Here is an 18,168-nt window from a genome sequence, read left to right as displayed (position 1 = left end):
TGCTACAAACTCTGTCAATTATTACTACTTTCCCAAGCAATGATTTTTCTTATTTCTATTGGTCAACAAAATATAAATCTGCATTTATGGGCGGGGTCATAATTTATACCAATTCTATTGGTTTATTTTAGCGTCTATCTCGGAAGGCTGCGTTGTCTGCATGTACGATTGGATACTTACGTAATCACATATGTCAGTAGGCGGGCTCGTGAAAGTGGACCAGAAAATGCTGCAATGTTGATAAATCGTTAGTGTTGAGGCAGTAGCTTCTAGCTAGCTGAAGTCATTTTGGTCTGAAATGTGCTGCTGGGGTCATTAAAACGCATGAAACTAGTAATAGAAATTGGGCAAGGCCGTTAACTTATCCTTTCTTACGCGAGAAAATCTGCATCTGTTGTGACAACGAATTAAGGAAGTGAGTAACGTTACGGTCATGCACATGTGTTGTTGAAATTTCATCTGAACGAGGACTTGTTTTGAGCTAACTACATATATGTATTCACACAGTCAGATATTGTAAATGTGGTGATATTGTAAACATTATGGTTTAACATACTGCTGGCGAATTGGCGACGACGTTGGCTTCGTAGCTAGCTAACTATCCATCTTGTTTTTTTCAGATAGTACTAGCAGCCATGGATGGATTATGGTCGCTAGATAGCGTTGGCTACCACCGAGCTAAATACACTACAATACAATTAAGTTACCTAGCTTGGTAACGCTAGTTAGCTATCGGCAGGTAACGTCATAATAATTTGGTCTGAAACGACATGAGCCACTGTTGAAAGGTCAATCGACCAGGTGTTCATTTGGATCTCTCGATACGTTTTATAGCTAGGCTATAGCTAAACGTTATGTATATCTAGCTAAGCTGTCGTGCCAAATTAATAAATATGACCAACTAGCTATATTAGCTGGACCGCTAACGTTAACATAGTCCCACAGAAAGCATGCTGTAGTTTGTTTATACTTTGTTTGGCCAAGTAACGTTAACGTTATTTAGTTAGCTTGCTAGGTAACTAGGGTTATATATAGATGTATATTGTAACTAATGGTATGCTATTTTTGAAATGACTCCATATCATTGTGTTATTATAACATTACAGCATCGATGTCAACATGTATTATTAGTTAGCTAGCTAGATCTATAAGCGTTAGTTACCTTACACAAAGTTGCATCGGCTAGCTAGACGTTAGTGCTAGCCAGTCTTAAATGATGCTCCTATGATGCTAACTTAACATGCTAAGTAAACTTAGCATTGGCGAGCTAACTGCAATATCAGTTTAGATAGTTGGCTTCCTACTGTTATAATAGATACATATAAACTAGATAACGTTCTAATTAGCTTTAGCGAGTGGACTTGCTAGGCTATACTAGTCGGGCATGATTGTAGAGAGTGTGCTTTCTTTGGAAGGTAAATGGAAGGTCCCGTGTGTTATTACATTTTTTGAACGCACAAAGAGGGAGAATACGGGCATGAAATGGCTGTTGTAAAGTTTAGCTACCGTGGGCTGCTTATTGAATTTAAGGGATTTCAGTGTTTGCGAGTTGTGGGGGTGGGTGCAATCAAGCCGGAGGCGGTTTGTTTGCCAGGGATAGCAGCCGGATGTCGAGTGAACCGTTCTTCATTTGCTATGTAAAGTGTATTTGTCTTGGAGCGCAAATTTTATAGTTTAAATAACTGACCAGGAGTGGAACTTCACAAGGAAGCAACCCCCCCCCCCCCCCCACCTCGTGGATTGTCCAGTTTGTCTAACGTTTTTTTCTGAAGCATTTATAGCCTGCTGTTATGGCATATTTGTTAACGTCTTGTTTGTAGCGTGTTTGGTTTTGACCCTCAGTTTGTGTTAGAGGTATTGGGGTAACGACTTTACATGAAGATCCATAATCCAATGGCCAGCCGTTTGCATGCGAGTGAACAGTAAAACCTTTTGTCCTTTTCATTTTCACCCTCACCGAGCCTTCTGGTTTATGCGTGGCCTACATTATAAGCAGTGTGTGGGATGGCATTTCTATGCAGTGTGCAGTTTGCTGGTTGAGACTACATGGATATAAAGTAAAAAAGGCTACATATTGCATTTAGTAAGGAACCAATGAAAACCTCTGCAATTTGGAATCGTTTGGCCTGTATTTTGTCCCCAGTACACTGTGTATCAAAAGAAATCCATACGGCAGGATCGGAGTTTGTTTCTTATCTCCCCTTGCCCCCCCCGACCCCCGCCACCCCACCAGATTGTGATGTTATGTCTGGGCAGCAGTGCCCAGTGCATGCTGGGTAGAGGGTTTTTTCTCATGCCAGTGGGACGTGTTGCCTCATTGACTGAAGTTGCCACTATGCGTTCACTTTATCTATACAGCGACACATACTTTATAGAAGCCAGAGTGCATGGGATGTCCCATCTGGTCTGCACATTAGGTCTGTCTTCTCTCTCTCTCTCTCTCTCTCTCTCTCTCTCTCTCGGGAAGTGAGGCTCCGCGTTATGTAATGTGCTTGAGACCCCCGATTGGCGGTTCGTCGGAGGGGTGGTCTTTGTTTCGGGTTTTGGCCCCTGTAGTTGGGGAAATTTAAAATAAAAGCCTGCAGCTGGATTCTGGAGCCCAGCCAGGAGTTGCTCGGAGGATGGGAAGAGTTGTTTTGGGGTGGGGGGGCTGGGGGGTTTGGTGGGTGGAGGCGGGCCAGGAGGGGAGTGGGAGGTGGGATTGTTTAGAATCTTTATGAGGCTAAGTTTATGATGCCGAGTTTACCCTGAGGCAGGGGCAGTGGGTAATGCTATGTAGCCGCTATAATCGTGCAGAACTCGGGCCCAGAGCATCGCGCTGTGGTACGAGGGCTCGGGGAACGGGTTCAGGTTCTTCGTGCAGCTGTGTGGGGCAGGCAGCGTGGTTCCCGCAGGGGGGTCTGGAGAGCCCTCTTTAAAAACCTGCCCGGTCCTGAACTCAGGAGCAGCCCCAGGGCCCAGACTCGCCTCGCAGCGCTTTTATTTTACCGTTTCATTTTATTTCGTCTTTTCTGCGCCGGTTTTGTTTGGTCTAGTCCGGGGCATGTAATAACAGATCCGAGGGTGCTCTGAGGATACATGACCTTCCTGTGCAGTTAACGCGATACGGTTTTGGAAAAAATGTCTCTCTCTCTCTCTCTCCCTCCCTTCTTTTTTTATGCCTAAACGGCCCAGACTTGCTGGATATTTCATCAGCTGTTTGGCCCCTGTCCCTGACCAACTGGTTCACGTCCCTTCGCGAGAGCGTAATTCGATTAAGGAAATATGATCATATTTCTCCTCAGAAATTATTAGTCACAGCCTTCCCTCAAGCGTTCAATTTCATGTTTACTTTTCCCACATGGTATTAATTACCGTCGGAATCAGAACCCGGCGTTTTTTTTTGGGCCAGCGTATCTGGAAATATTTAAGATAATTTTTTCGTATGTAAATTTATTTGGGGGGGGGTGGGGGGGGGGTGGGTTCTGTTCTCCGAATCTTTGGAACAGAAGATCAGAGGATGAAGCTCCAACAGAACAAACTGAAGCAAAGCTGTGTGAACATTACTGAACTAATAAACGCCATTGTTCTGCACAGTGCACGTAGGCATGCTCTTCTTGGAGGCTGAGTGGCGTGGGGACTGATGCCTTGTGGGTAATTCACGCATGCATGTAGAAGACTATTCTGCACATCTGGGAAATTCTGCGGTGTTACAGCTCTAACCCTATAGCAGTGAAGGTCCATCTCCACCCGAGAAAATCATTATTTGTCCTGTTATGTCTTATGCAGATAATGATTGGCAGTCTCGTCTGTATCTGCAAAAAGGCCGTTTGACACGATGAGGTCATTGAGACAGAACTGCTCCTCTTCTTATCGTTGAGCTGAATTCTGTTGTCATACGAATTGCCTAATACTGTCACTGAATTTAGGATGGTTTATGAACGTTCAGAGTTTTTTAAATTTAGTTTCTCCTGAACTTCTTCAGTAAATTTTCAGAATCCGTTCAGAATAATGTATTTTTGTTTTTTTATCTTCCCCTCCAGGTGCCAGGGCTGTGCGGAAGAGGTGCGCCTCCCCCTCTCAACCCCCCCCGACTGTGACCTCCCCTCTCTCCTGCGCATGGATATGGACCCCGCCGCGCCCCGTTTCCCTGCATGACAGGCCAGCGCCCCCCAATCCGTCCCCAAGATGGAGAGAAAACGGAGAAAGAAATGAACGACACCGGGCCCCGTGTGACCAAGGCTTCTGCAGAGAGGACTGCGCGCCCCCCGACCCCCAGCTTTTCCCTTTGAACCCCATGCTACCGCGTCCGCCGTTTTTCAGCTGCTGTTGTCATTTACCGCGGTGAGCAGCTCCCCCTGGTGGCCGGGAGGAGCTAAGGGCCCGCATTTCCGCCTCTTCCCCCGAAGGACCCAGAGTTGGCTCTGTGGGGGGGGCGGTCTCTCCAGCACCATGTTTCTGGTGAACGTCTGGACGTCCATGCTGGTGGTCCTGCTCTGCCGGGGCCTTTCGCTTGTGGATACAGTTCCTGGGGATGCAAACTCTTCCAGCTCCCCCACCCCCTCCACCCCAGCGGAGCCCCCCTGTGATAACTGCTCCCAGGTCACCCTCAAAGTGGAGTTTTCCACTAGCATCGTAGACCATGGTAAGTGAACTCTATATTCCGTATTTGTAACGCGTATGTGATGCATTTTCCATTTAATTTTTAATAGAATTTTTTTTTTTTGATGCGAACATGCACAGATTTGGTAATAAAAGAGCAGAGTGACATTCCGGAATTTTCTTGTTGTCCTGGGTTGGTGGTGGGGTGGGGGGGGGGGGGGGGGGGGGGACATTGTACATTTTCTGGTGGCCTCTGAAGTGACACCTATGTGGCAATGGAGAGTCAACAGTGCAGCAGACTGTGACCGTCAGCGTCAAAGGGAACCGTGACATTTCGGGGGGGGGGGGGGGAGGGTGCTGCGCACGAATGGAAATGAAAAGGAAGAGGTTTATGCATTAGAATCGTCCTGCGGAGCGCGTGTTTGACGAGGAAGTGCCCTCCTGTTTGGTAGCCGCACACCTGCCTTTGAAATGGTGACGATGGCAGTTCCGGGCCGGGGGGGGGGTAGGGGGAGTGGGGGGTGTTAAATTTCACACCAAATGCCCTGGAAAGAAAGTCTGGGTAATCGGAGCGATGATTCACGCGGAAACGGCCACAATGGAACGGTCCCCTCTGTGCGTAACCGGAGGGGTCATCTCTCCTGAAAACGGGTTTTTAGAATGAGCAGTGGCACCACTGTTTCTCTGAGGAGTCTCTCTGTCGTGGGCAGGCATGTTCAACTGGCCAAACGCCGGAAACCTGCATTCTCGCGTTTCTGTTCTGACCTGGTTGTGGGTTCAGTGTTTTGAACCACCTTTGCCAAATGTTAACGTCGGTGACAAGATAATTAATCGTACTCTGCGTTGTTTAAATATAGAAATACCTCACCTTATCTCCATAACGGGTTGGATATGCATTTGTCTCATTTATCAGCTTCAATTGTGTAGGCCATGTTTTAGCCTAAGCTGTGTGTGTTTAGGAACACAGAGAGCATTATGTCCTTTTATCAGCCTAAGCTGTGTGTTTAGGAACACGGAGGGCATTATGTCCTTTTATCAGCCTAAGCTGCGTGTTTTAGGAACATGGAGAGCATTATGTCCTTTTATCAGCCTAAGCTGTGCGTTTAGGAACATGGAGAGGATTGTGTCCTTTCTCAGCTTAAACTGTGTGTTTTAGGAAGATGGAGAGCATTATGTCCTTTTATCAGCCTAAGCTGTGCGTTTAGGAACATGGAGAGGATTGTGTCCTTTCTCAGCTTAAACTGTGTGTTTTAGGAAGATGGAGAGCCTTATGTCCTTTATCAGCCTAAGCTGTGTGTTTTAGGAAGATGGAGAGGGTTATGTCCTTTATCAGCCTAAGCTGTGTGTTTAGGAACATAGAGAGTGTGAACTCCTTTATCAGCCTAAGCTGTGCGTTTTAGGAAGATGGAGAGTGTTATGTCCTTTATCAGCCTAAGCTGTGTGTGTTTAGGAACACCGAGAGTAGGGTCTAGCGATATTTCAATATAATGATATTTTTTAATGTTAGTTTGCTACTGGCATAGCTACACTAAAAATGTTTGCCGTGTTAGTTTGTGGAACGTTAGTCTGAACCAGGCATTAGCTGGCTCTAGCTAACGTGATCTATCAGACAGGTGACGTTAGCTTACCTAGTAGCTAGCCTAGGTAACTGACCTCACCTACCGCACAGATAACGTCAGCAGACGTTTTCAATAATAAAGTGACTTGTTACTCAACAATGTAGTGTTTTACCTCCAGTATACATTCAATCATGGGCTATGGTTCATCACAAATATATGGAATACATTAAATTATTTAATGTGGGGTCCACGTGGCTGATGGCCTCTTTTGCTCTGCACCCTCCCTCAGTCAGGCATCGGTACATACCCCCCCCCCCCCCCCCCCGAGGAATCGGTTGCTCCAGTTTAAGGAAGTAAAAAAAGGTGCTTGTGTGCCCTCCGGTCCACCCGGTCAGATGTGACTCATGTATCGTGTTCCAGGTGGCCTTTGTGTGCTTGAGACAGTGCTGTGGTTTCATTTCATTCAGGGCTGGGCGATGTCCCGCAGCAGCGGTAGTCTTCAGCTGCAATAGCCGTCATGGCCAACATGGCGTACTGCCTCGTCTGTGCTCTTTACCCACCCCCTCCACCCCCCCCCTCCCCCTTTAATTATACCTGATGAGATAGCACGCACCCAGACTTCAGAGGCCGGGTGAAATGAATGTGAGCAACGATGTCGCCACCGTTATCTGTTGGGTGCTTCCATGCGATTGACGAAAACACATCGCATGATAACATGGGGGACGTACAACCTTGGCGCTGATTGGCTGTCTTTATCAACACCCTATAGATATCAGCGATGATGCCCCCCCCCCCAGCAACATGTCATGCGACTGTCTGAAGTTTGGATGCTCACTGTCGCTTCCGGTATAATTAACAAAAAGGGGAAAAGTGGATCGTTATTGCTTTTGATAATCATCGCATCAGTATATCGCCCCACACTAATTACATTGTGGTTTTCGACACGTGCGATGCGAAAACAATGGAAAAAAAACTGCAGGCATCGTCATTGAGTTGGTATCTAGACTTATTTCACTCCAGGGTGATATTGCCCCCCCCCCCTCCCTGTCCACAGAGTACTCCATCCTTTTGGCACGCTGGCCCTTGGGGGCGGGAGTTAAGATGACACCATTGTGCCCCGGCGATAGGGTGATGGAGAGACAGACAGGCAGGGGGGTGTGTCATAAGCCTGTCTGCTAAGCCGGGCAGTTTACCTCTGCAGCCACCGCAGCCTTTATCTCACGCACAGAGGCCTGGGGTGGGGGGTGGTTTTATAGCGCCCTGCTCAAAGAGCGCACTCCTGTTTATGGTGTTTGTCTGTGTGGCCACCGTGTTTGTTTTTGGTGTGTGAACACAAGCAGATGCAGCGGCGGGCGGGCGGGCGGGCGGGGGGGGGGCAGTTGCGGGCAGGACAGTCCCATCACGGCTGTGACTGCTTCCCCCGGCGCAACCGCTCTCTGAAGCACCCCCCGCCCCCCCCGCTCCTGCCGTCTCCCAGTCCCCCGCAGAATGGCAGCATTCACTGGCGCCCGTCCCGGAATGTGGAGGTGCCCCGGCCGCCCTCTTAAAGGGCCGGCGCGGTCTGGGACGTCCCCGGGAGGGGGGCAGAGGATGTGGGGTTGGGGGGGGGGGTCTCCGCGGGTTCGTGCGCCAGAAGAAAAGGCCGTATTTACAGTGGGCTGATTTCTCTCTCTCTCTCTCTCTCTCTCTCCCGCTGAATGCGGGCTCTGTGTCGGACCCGAACGCCTCGCTCGTCAGCCCCTCCCTCGGCACTGTGAGAGCGGTGCATTCTGGGACAGGGTGGAAGGCCACCGTGGGGGCGGAGACCTTGCGGCAGTTTGCGCTTTTGCTGAAGCTTTACAGGGTTCGTTTTATGCTCTTCCAGAAGGGACAAACAATATTCAGCCAATGCCAGCGGGGCAACTGGTGAATAGTCCCTGGCCGTGGAGACCAGCTGTCCAGCCTGCTTAGAGAAACTGGAAGTGCCTCGTGCGTCAGTTAAAATAATAAAGCCCCACTCCCCCAAACTGTATTGTTTGAACAGTGAAAATGGAATGACTGTATGTCTGCTTTGGATTCCTGAACACATAGCTGATTAGTTCTGACAGGACACCAGACACCTTTTTTTAAATTATTTATTTATTTATTTGCACCCCTCTCTCTCTCGTGTACATATAACGGGGGAAAGCAGATGTTATCTGTCGCTCCTTCTTTGTGTCGGTGGTCTGAGTCTGACCCGTTTTATTTTTTCCTTGTTTTGAAAGCGGTGGAATCAATCTCACGCTGCGGGCCGTGTGTGTTCCTGAGGAAACGCGCCGCGGAGCGAGACGCTACTGTATGCTACGCTATGCTATGCTACGCTACGCTGCGCTACTGTATGCTACGCTATGCTACGCTATGCTACGCTACGCTACTGTGTGCTACGCTATGCTACGCTGCGCGGTGCGGGAAGGCGAGCTCGTCTGGACCCCTCCCGTAAAGGAATGCTGTCTGGCAGCCCGCGGCCGAGCGTCTCCGCTCTCACACCTGCAGAGCAGGCCAGGTGTGTCCTGGTGCACACCCGGGACTGGAAACATGAGCGCACGTTTGTGCTTAGCTTTACCACTTACCTTTAGCGCTTACCATAGCGCTTAGCTTTAGCACTTACCTTTAGCGCTTACCATAGCGCTTAGCTTTAGCACTTACCATAGCGCTTAGCTTTAGCACTTACCTTTAGCGCTTACCATAGCGCTTAGCTTTAGCACTTACCTTTCGCACTTACCATAGCGCTTAGCTTTAGCACTTACCTTTAGCGCTTACCATAGCGCTTAGCTTTAGCACTTACCTTTAGCGCTTACCATAGCGTTTAGCTTTAGCACTTACCTTTAGCGCTTACCATAGCGCTTAGCTTTAGCACTTACCTTTAGCGCTTGCCTTAGCGCACCTCCCTTTAGTGCTTACCTTTAGCGCTAATCCCCCCCACCCCATCTATTATAACATCTTTCCATTAACTGTTCGTTCTGTACACTGATATGTATCTTCCGGTTCGAAATCTTGTCGTAGCATCTGGAACGAAAGGTTCTGTACGTGATTGTTCATTATCAGACCCAGGTGTGATCGCTAGCAGTGCTAGCCGAATCTGACACAGCACACTATGGTGCCCTCATGGTCCCAGAAGGAATGAAAGATGAATGAGGGAGTGACAGATGGAATGAAAGGAAGGTGGGTTAGTGGCCTGCTTTGTTCGTGCAGATTCTTTGCATGACACACGTCAGCACCTGTACTGGCTGTTTCGGTGCTGATCATCCCTTGTGGTAGTTGGTATTGCTCTTGTGAACCAGGTGCTCTTGTAAACCAGGTGAATGTGCTCATTAGCTTGTGTTCCTCCAGATGGGGGAGTTGCATGCACTTTGCTTCTGATGAATGAATGTGAAGTGATTGGATCTGTGAAAGTGTGTGTGTGTGTGTGTGTGTGCGTGCGTGTGACCTCATAAGGGTGGTAGTGTACTGGGTATGACGGTGTGGGCACCCCAGGGCTGGTGACTCGAGAGGTTGCAGCTTTGAATCCTAGTTGGGACATAGCCGTGGGGCACTTCACTTCAGCTGAATGTCTAGCTGTAGGAATGTATTGTCGGCTGTATAAGTGGCAGTGGATCAGATACCATAGATGTGTGCGTGTAACGCGATTCTCTCTCTCTCTCTCTCTCTCTCTCTCCCCAGAGTACATCGTGGTGTTCAACGGCTACTTTAGCGCCAAGGCGCGCGGGCACTTCATCGGCAGCGCCCTGCGGAGCTCGGAGGCGCTGGGCTGGCGCATCGTGCCGCGGGACAACCCGGCCAGCGACTACCCCAGCGACTTCGAGGTGGTGCAGATCCGGCAGGCCTCCCGCCAAGGCCTGCTCGCCCTGGAGGACCACCCCTACATCAAGAGGGTCACGCCCCAGCGCCGCGTGCTCCGCAGCCTCAAGTACAGCGATGGTGAGCCTTTCCCTTACACCCCTACACCCTACAGCCTTACACACCTACACCTTACACCCTACACCCTTACACCCTAAACTCCTACACCTTACACCCCCACATCTTACATCTTACACCCTACACCCCTACACCCTACAGCCTTACACCCTAAACCCCTACACCTTACACCCCTACGCCCCTACACCCTAAACCCCTGCACCCCTACAAACCTACACCCTACACCCCCACATCTTACATCTTACACCCTACACCCCTACAAACCTACACCCTACACCCCCACATCTTACATCTTACACCCTACACCCTACACCCCTGCATGCTACCCCCCACACCTTAACCCCTCTACACCCTAAACCCCTACACCCTACAGCCTACACCCCTACACCCTACAGCCTTACACACCTACACCTTACACCCTTACACCCTACACCCTTACACCCTAAACTCTTACACCCTAAACTCCTTACACCGTACACCCCTACACCTTACACCCTTACACCCTACAGCCTACACCCCACACCCTCTACACCCTTACACCCTACACCCTACAGCCTACACCCTAAACCCCTACACCTTACACCCCTACACCCTTACACCTTACACCCCTACACCCTACACCCTTACACCCTAAACCCCTACACCTTACACCCTACACCCTAAACCCCTACACCTTACACCCTACACCCTTACACCCTAAACACCTACACCTTACACCCCTACACCCTTACACCCTAAACCCCTACACCTTACACCCCTACACCCTACATCTTACATGAGGCTGTTTTGGTGCTTGCGTTAGTGTAGTAGGCTATGCTAATTTGCAGAATACTTTTGAGCTACTGTCAGATTTTTTGTCGGTTGGATACGGCCGTCTTCACGGTCAGATTCAGGGACAGCTGACTGTCTGCGCAGCGCTGCTCACGGCGTCGTTTAAGAACGCGTGATCGCATTTCCGTCCCTGCTTGCTGCAGTTTGCTGTCCTGAGCCGACCGAACGTTCCCTACTCCTGAGCTGCTCCAGAACAGACGATTTCAGCGCCTGTAGATGTGAACGCCCAGCCGCTTCAGTTTGGCCTTGGTTTTTAAGAAATAAATGCCACAGCGATATTGTGGAAAAACTACCTGAGCAAAGTCAGCCTCCCTCTGCAGAGACTGCGTGTGTGTGTGTGTGTGTGTGTGCAACAAAATAATTACTCTGGGTTTTTTTGAGCCAGTTTTGCTGTTTGACATTTTGGTGTTGTTTATTATTGATTATAATATTTACACAGCAGTTGGTAACACTGCAAGGTTCAAAGAGAAGAGGGCTTAATTTGAAAAAAACTACATGTCACGCTCTAGCTAGCTTGCTCAACACGAGTAAATTAAAACAAATCGCTCCAGTGGTTTCTTAAAAATATTATTAGCGTGCGTGACAGAAATTCGTTTTTTTTTAATCAGAATGCCAAAATGTGATTTGTATCTCTAATTTATTTCATCCCGCTCCTCAGATCCGCTTCGATGTCGTGATAAAAATCTGTCAGATTTGTCAATCTGATTTATGTGACAAATGAGGTTCGGAGGGAAAAAAAAAATGTTTTCCCCCTTTCATACCGAAGGCATCCCGGGGATGGTTTCTGTTCGTCCCAAACTCATGTTTTTATCCTCCCCAGGACATCGGGACCCCGTTAGTCTGAAGCCCTGCCGCCCCCCAATACGCCCTACACCCCACCCCCATGACCCAAATCCCACACACTCTTGTTGGCCCTCTTTACTGTACCCTCTCACTTACAGCAGCCTGCCCTCACCCCTCTCCACGGCCCCCCCTCCACACTCCTGTACTTGTGCCCTGATCCTGAGGAGTTTGTCGCCCCCCCGCTGCGTAGCCCACAGAGAGGGGGAGTGACGCGCGTCTCTGTGGGGGGCAGAGACCGAGCCAGAGGCTGTGCGGCTCCTCTGTAATCACCTCTGAAAACAGGAAGGGAATGTTCTAGACTTCCTCTCTGAGAGCGTACCCATTTCTCTCTCTCTCTCTCTCTCTCTCTCTCTCTCTCTCCCCCCTTTCTCCCCTTCTCTCTCTGTCTCTCCTCATTTCTCCCCTCTCTCTCTCCTCCTTTCTCCCCTCTCTCTCTCTCCTCCTTTCTCCCCTCTCTCTCTCTCTCCTGCTTTCTCCCCTTCTCTCTCTCTCTCTCTTGCTCCACAGTCTCTCCTGCCCCCCCTGAGTGGTTTCCCAGCTCCCCTCCAGCTGTTGGGTTTTGGGGGGAGGGGGGAGGTGAATTCCAGCAGTGCCGCCCCCCTCTCTGCTCCTCTGTCATTTTCACGCCTGGTTGTGGGCGTGGCTTCCCAGCATGCAGTTCTGCGGTCGTTCCCACATATACAGTTGATCTCGGGACACAAGGTCCTGACCACACCCCCTCTAGTGTGGAGCAAAAATAAACGTTCCATGGGACTGGTGTGTGTGACACATCCAGCCTTTGTCTTTCTCAGTCTGTCTCACACACACACACACACACACACACACACACACACACATATGCAGACACATGCACAGACACACGCACGGACACACACACACACACGTACAGACAGACAGCCAGGCATGTGCACCCACTCACACAGCCCCCTGTGGTCGGGGAGGGGGGGAGTAAATTAATGGTTGCAGTCTTTCTGTGTTTCTGTCTTTTTTCCTTAGAAATGACTGGTTCAGGTTGGGGGGGTTGATGAGAGCGGTGCTGTTTGCTTCTTGAGAGGGTGGGGGTGCGGTGGGGTGGGGTGGGGTAGCTCTGTCTCTGTGGGTACGGCAATGAAAGAGTACAGTGTGTATGTGTGACCCCCCCACCCCACCCTTTCCTGGCCACAGAATCGTGCTAAACCCAACCCAACCCCCACAACGCCCCCTGCCCCGCCCCCGCCCCCGCCCCCCGCCACCTCCTGCCAGGTTAATCAAACAAGCAAAGAGCAGCGCGAAAATAATAATGAACCACCTGCAGCTCTCTGCAGTCTGCTTTCAGCCCGGCGATAATGAAGGCACTCATCTAAAACCTGTTTGCTTGTGCGTTATTGTTCCTGTCCATTACTTAATAAATCCCCCCCTTCTCCCCGTCCCTTAATTTCATTATTCCCAAATCCCCCCGCTCTCGTTATGATTAAAGATCGAACCGTCTGAGGGCGTTTTTTTTATATCGGGTTCTGCGTCCGTGAAATTGCGTTAGCGCGCGGCTCTGATGAGGATTGGAGAGCAGAGCCTCGTTTCACCCCCCCTCCCTCCCCCCTCATGTTTTTTCGCCCGCTGCTGTAGATAAACACCCCGCTCTGGAGCGCTGATAAGCTGCTGGTTTTATAACGTCGTATAAAAGGCCTGTCCCGGAGTAAGGAGTCCTCTCCATCGGATTTCTCAAACTGCCGTATCCTGTTTGGGGAAGTGCACTCGCTTAGTGTTTGTTTTTGTCTGCACATTCAGTTTAAAAACGGAGTGTAGCACAGTGGGTAAGGAACTGGGCTTATAACCGAAAGGTCGTAGGTTCCATTCCCGGGTAGGACACTGCCGTTGTACCCTTGGGCAAGGTATTTAGCCGAAATTGCTTCAGTATATATCCGGCTGTATAAATGGATACAATGTAAAATGTTATGTAAAAGTTGTGTAAGTCGCTCTGGATAAGAGCGTCTGCTAAATGCCTGTAATGTAATGCTCTGTCTCCTCTTCGACGCTCTTCCTGGTCGCCCTCCTCTTCCTCCCCTGCCTTCACGGCAGGTCCCGGGCCGTGATGTTGGTCTTTGCCGGGCGGAGGTCTTAAGATGGCCGCTTTATATTCCGTCACACGGGGCTGTTTATTTCAATTTCGCTGTCTCTCAGTTGAGCAAATTCACTCTCAGAATTGAACGCACAGCTGTGGAAATGCCCGGAACGTTCTACGGGACCTTTTTCCGGTGGAATTTCAATCGGCTGCTCTTCGGACATTGAGATGTGAGGGATGGATATCCTCTCCGAAAATGACGCGTGAAACGGTCACAGCAGAGCAGCTCGGGAAACGTAAAAGCCGACGGGGGGGAGAACTGAAAAGCGATCCTCTCTCAGCCCCTCCTCCAGCCTCGTTAACTCCCGGAAGATTGCGCTCCTTCCAGTTTCGCCGTTTAACGCAATTGAGCTTCATTAACTGCCCGGTCCTGTTATCTCTGGCCTGTTCCTTTGCAGTGGAGTTGACCCTGTTTCTGAGAGCGAGCGTGATCTCATTCTGGCCGCATTATCTCTGGATTTGGTGCAAAAAAATCTGTTTGAAATCAGTCCTGAAGGGAGCCCTGGAGGCTTGTGGGAAGAGCAGCGGTGATGTAATGGGCTCTCTCTCTCTCTCAGCTGCCTGTAATGACTCCTGCTGGACTCAGACTCTCTCTCTCTCTCTCTCCCCCTCTCTCTCAGCTGCCTGTAATGACTCCTGCTGGACTCAGACTCTCTCTCTCTCTCTCTCTCTCTCTCTCTCTTCCCCTCTCTCTCAGCTGCCTGTAATGACTCCCGCTGGACTCAGCCTCTCTCTCTCTCTCTCAGCTGCCTGTAATGACTCCCGCTGGACTCAGCCTCTCTCTCTCTCTCTCTCTCTCTCTCTCAGCTGCCTGTAATGACTCCCGCTGGACTCAACCTCTCTCTCTCTCTCTCTCTCTCTCTCAGCTGCCTGTAATGACTCCCGCTGGACTCAACCTCTCTCTCTCTCTCTCTCAGCTCCCTGTAACGAGTCGCGCTGGTCTCAGAAGTGGCAGTAATGTCTCTCTCTCTCCCTCTTACCCTCTCTCTCTCTCTCTCTCTCCCCCTCTCCCTCTCTCTCTCTCACACGCTCTCTCTCTCTCTCCCTCTTACCCTCTCTCTCTCTCCCTCTCTCTCTCTCAGCCCCCTGTAACGAGTCGCGCTGGTCTCAGAAGTGGCAGTCGTCGCGGCCGCTGCGCAGGGCCAGCCTGTCGCTGGGCTCGGGCTTCTGGCACGCCACGGGCCGCCACTCCAGCCGCCGCCTCCTGAGGGCCATCCCCCGACACGTGGCCCAGATCCTGCAGGCCGACGTGCTCTGGCAGATGGGCCATACCGGTGCGTGTGTGTGTGTGTGTGTGTGTGTGTGTGTGAGCGAGCCTGTGTGTGAGTGTGAGTGTGAGTGTGAGTGTGAGTGTGAGTGAGCCTGTGTGTGAGTGAGTGTGTGAGTGTGAGCATGTGTGAGGGAGCATGAGTGTGTGTGAGTGTGCAAGTGTGTGTGAGCGAGCCTGTGTGTGTGAGTGAGTGTGTGCGTGATGTCGTGTCTGGCAGTGAAGGTATGTTCAGCGTGTGTTCAGGTTTTGACAGTGAGTATAACCCCCCTGTGTTCAGGCTCTGGTGTGAAGGTGGCCGTGTTCGACACGGGACTGAGTGAGAAGCACCCGCACTTCAAGAACGTGAAAGAGAGAACCAACTGGACCAACGAGAAGACTCTGGACGACGGTGAGAGTTTGTTTGGCGAATATGCATCTCGATTCGCTTCTTGGGACGTTGTAGTTATGTGATGAGCTGTTTGGGACGTCCCATCTTGGGCTGTAGCGATGTGATGAGTTGTTCTGGGACGTCCCGTCCTGAGCTGTAATTATGTGATGAGCTGTTTGGGATGTCCTGTCCTGGGACATGGCGTTCAGTGACTGTGCTCACATGGATAGCATATGTTATCTGAGGAAGAGGAGGGTGAGCGGGGTGATGACGGGGTGTGTGTGGCGTCCGCAGGGCTGGGCCACGGGACCTTCGTGGCGGGGGTCATCGCCAGCATGAGGGAGTGCCACGGCTTCGCCCCCGATTCGGAGCTGCACATCTTCAGAGTGTTCACCAACAACCAGGTACTGCGCCCCCCCTGCCTCTTTCTCCTGCCCAATATCCCGCTTGGAGAGCTCCCGCCTCTTTCTCCGGCTGATATCCTGCTTATAGAGCTCCTGCCTCTTTCTCCGGCTGATATCCTGCTTATAGAGCTCCTGCCTCTTCCTCCAGCTGATATCCTGCTTATAGAGCTCCTGCCTCTTTCTCTGGCTGATATCCTGCTTATAGAGCTCCTGCCTCTTTCTCCGGCTGATATCCTGCTTATAGAGCTCCTGCCTCTTTCTCCGGCTGATATCCTGCTTATAGAGCTCCTGCCTCTTTCTTCGGCTGATATCCAGCTTATAGAGCTCCTGCCTCTTTCTCCGGCTGATATCCTGCTTATAGAGCTCCTGCCTCTTTCTCCTGCCCAATATCCTGCTTATAGAGCTCCTGCCTCTTTCTCCGGCTGATATCCTGCTTATAGAGCTCCTGCCTCTTTCTCCGGCTGATATCCTGCTTATAGAGCTCCTGCCTCTTTCTCCGGCTGATATCCTGCTTATAGAGCTCCCGCCTCTTTCTTCGGCTGATATCCCGCTTGGAGAGCTCCTGCCTCTTTCTCTGGCTGATATCCTGCTTATAGAGCTCCTGCCTCTTTCTCCGGCTGATATCCTGCTTATAGAGCTCCTGCCTCTTTCTCTGGCTGATATCCTGCTTATAGAGCTCCTGCCTCTTTCTCCGGCTGATATCCTGCTTATAGAGCTCCTGCCTCTTTCTCCGGCTGATATCCTGCTTATAGAGCTCCTGCCTCTTTCTTCGGCTGATATCCCGCTTGGAGAGCTCCTGCCTCTTTCTCCGGCTGATATCCTGCTTATAGAGCTCCTGCCTCTTTCTCCGGCTGATATCCTGCTTATAGAGCTCCTGCCTCTTTCTCCGGCTGATATCCCGCTTATAGAGCTCCTGCCTCTTTCTCCGGCTGATATCCCGCTTATAGAGCTCCTGCCTCTTTCTCCAGCTGATATCCCGCTTATAGAGCTCCTGCCTCTTTCTCCGGCTGATATCCCGCTTATAGAGCTCCTGCCTCTTTCTTCGGCTGATATCCTGCTTATGGAGCCCCTGCCTCTTTCTCCGGCTGATATCCTGCTTGGAGAGCTCCTGCCTCTTTCTCCGGCTGATATCCTGCTTATAGAGCTCCTGCCTCTTTCTCCGGCTGATATCCTGCTTATAGAGCTCCTGCCTCTTTCTCCGGCTGATATCCTGCTTGGAGAGCTCCTGCCTCTTTCTCCGGCTGATATCCTGCTTATAGAGCTCCTGCCTCTTTCTCCGGCTGATATCCGCTTGCTATGAGCTCCTGCCTCTTTCTCCTATCGCTTAGAGCTCCTCCTCTTCCGTGATATCCTCTATAGAGCTCCTGCCTCTTTCTCCGGCTGATATCCTGCTTATAGAGCCGTCCTTTCTGCCTTCCCTTCTCCCGTTCTGATATCCTGCTTATAGAGCTCCTGCCTCTTTCTCCGCCTGATATCCTGCTTATAGAGCTCCTGCCTCTTTCTCGGCTGATATCCTGCTTATAGAGCTCCTGCCTCTTTCTCCGGCTGATATCCTGCTTATAGAGCTCCTGCCTCTTTCTCCCTGTCCCTTACTTTTCGCTGATCCCTGCCTCTTTCTCCGGCTGATATCCTGCTTATAGAGCTCCTGCCTCTTTCTCCGCTGATATCCTGCTTATAGAGCTCCTGCCTCTTTCTCTCGGCTGATATCCGCTTATAGAGCTCCTGCCTCTTTCTCCGGCTGATATCCTGCTTATAGAGCTCCTGCCTCTTTCTCCGGCTGATATCCTGCTTATAGAGCTCCTGCCTTCTTTCTTCGGCTGATATCCTGCTTATAGAGCTCCTGCCTCTTTCTCCGGCTGATATCCTGCTTATAGAGCTCCTGCCTCTTTCTCCTGGCTGATATCCTGCTTATAGAGCTCCTGCCTCTTTCTCCGGCTGATATCCTGCTTAAGAGCTCCTGCCTCTTTCTCCGGCTGATATCCTGCTTATAGAGCTCCTGCCTCTTTCTCCGGCTGATATCCTGCTTATAGAGCTCCTGCCTCTTTCTCCGGCTGATATCCTGCTTTAGAGCCTCCTGCCTCTTTCTCCGGCTGATATCCTGCTTATAGAGCTCCTGCCTCTTTCTCCGGCTGATATCCTGCTTATAGAGCTCCTGCCTCTTTCTCGGCTGATATCCGCTTATAGAGCTCCTGCCTCTTTCTCCGGCTGATATCCCGCTTATAGAGCTCCTGCCTCTTTCTCCGGCTGATATCCTGCTTATAGAGCTCCTGCCTCTTTCTCCG

At 50.7% G+C, this 18,168-nt stretch overlaps 1 protein-coding gene across 1 annotated transcript in view; it reads left to right on the top strand.

Annotated features, from left to right (window-relative positions):
* Positions 1 to 197: 197 nt before the first annotated feature.
* Positions 198 to 18,168, top strand: part of mbtps1 (membrane-bound transcription factor peptidase, site 1) — a 40,060-nt gene continuing 22,089 nt past the window's right edge. Inside the window, exons 1-6 of the mRNA XM_064337432.1 lie at positions 198 to 415; positions 4,023 to 4,624; positions 9,819 to 10,076; positions 14,928 to 15,119; positions 15,393 to 15,503; positions 15,777 to 15,886. Coding sequence (XP_064193502.1) covers positions 4,432 to 4,624; positions 9,819 to 10,076; positions 14,928 to 15,119; positions 15,393 to 15,503; positions 15,777 to 15,886 — 864 coding nt within the window. The 5' untranslated portion in view covers positions 198 to 415; positions 4,023 to 4,431. The remainder of the gene's footprint in view (positions 416 to 4,022; positions 4,625 to 9,818; positions 10,077 to 14,927; positions 15,120 to 15,392; positions 15,504 to 15,776; positions 15,887 to 18,168) is intronic.

The sequence above is a fragment of the Anguilla rostrata genome, chromosome 5, assembly GCF_018555375.3.
Source record: "Anguilla rostrata isolate EN2019 chromosome 5, ASM1855537v3, whole genome shotgun sequence".
Lineage (NCBI taxonomy): Eukaryota > Metazoa > Chordata > Actinopteri > Anguilliformes > Anguillidae > Anguilla > Anguilla rostrata.
The sequence above is the reverse complement of the archived record's forward strand: the minus strand, read 5'-3'. Positions and strand labels throughout refer to the sequence as shown.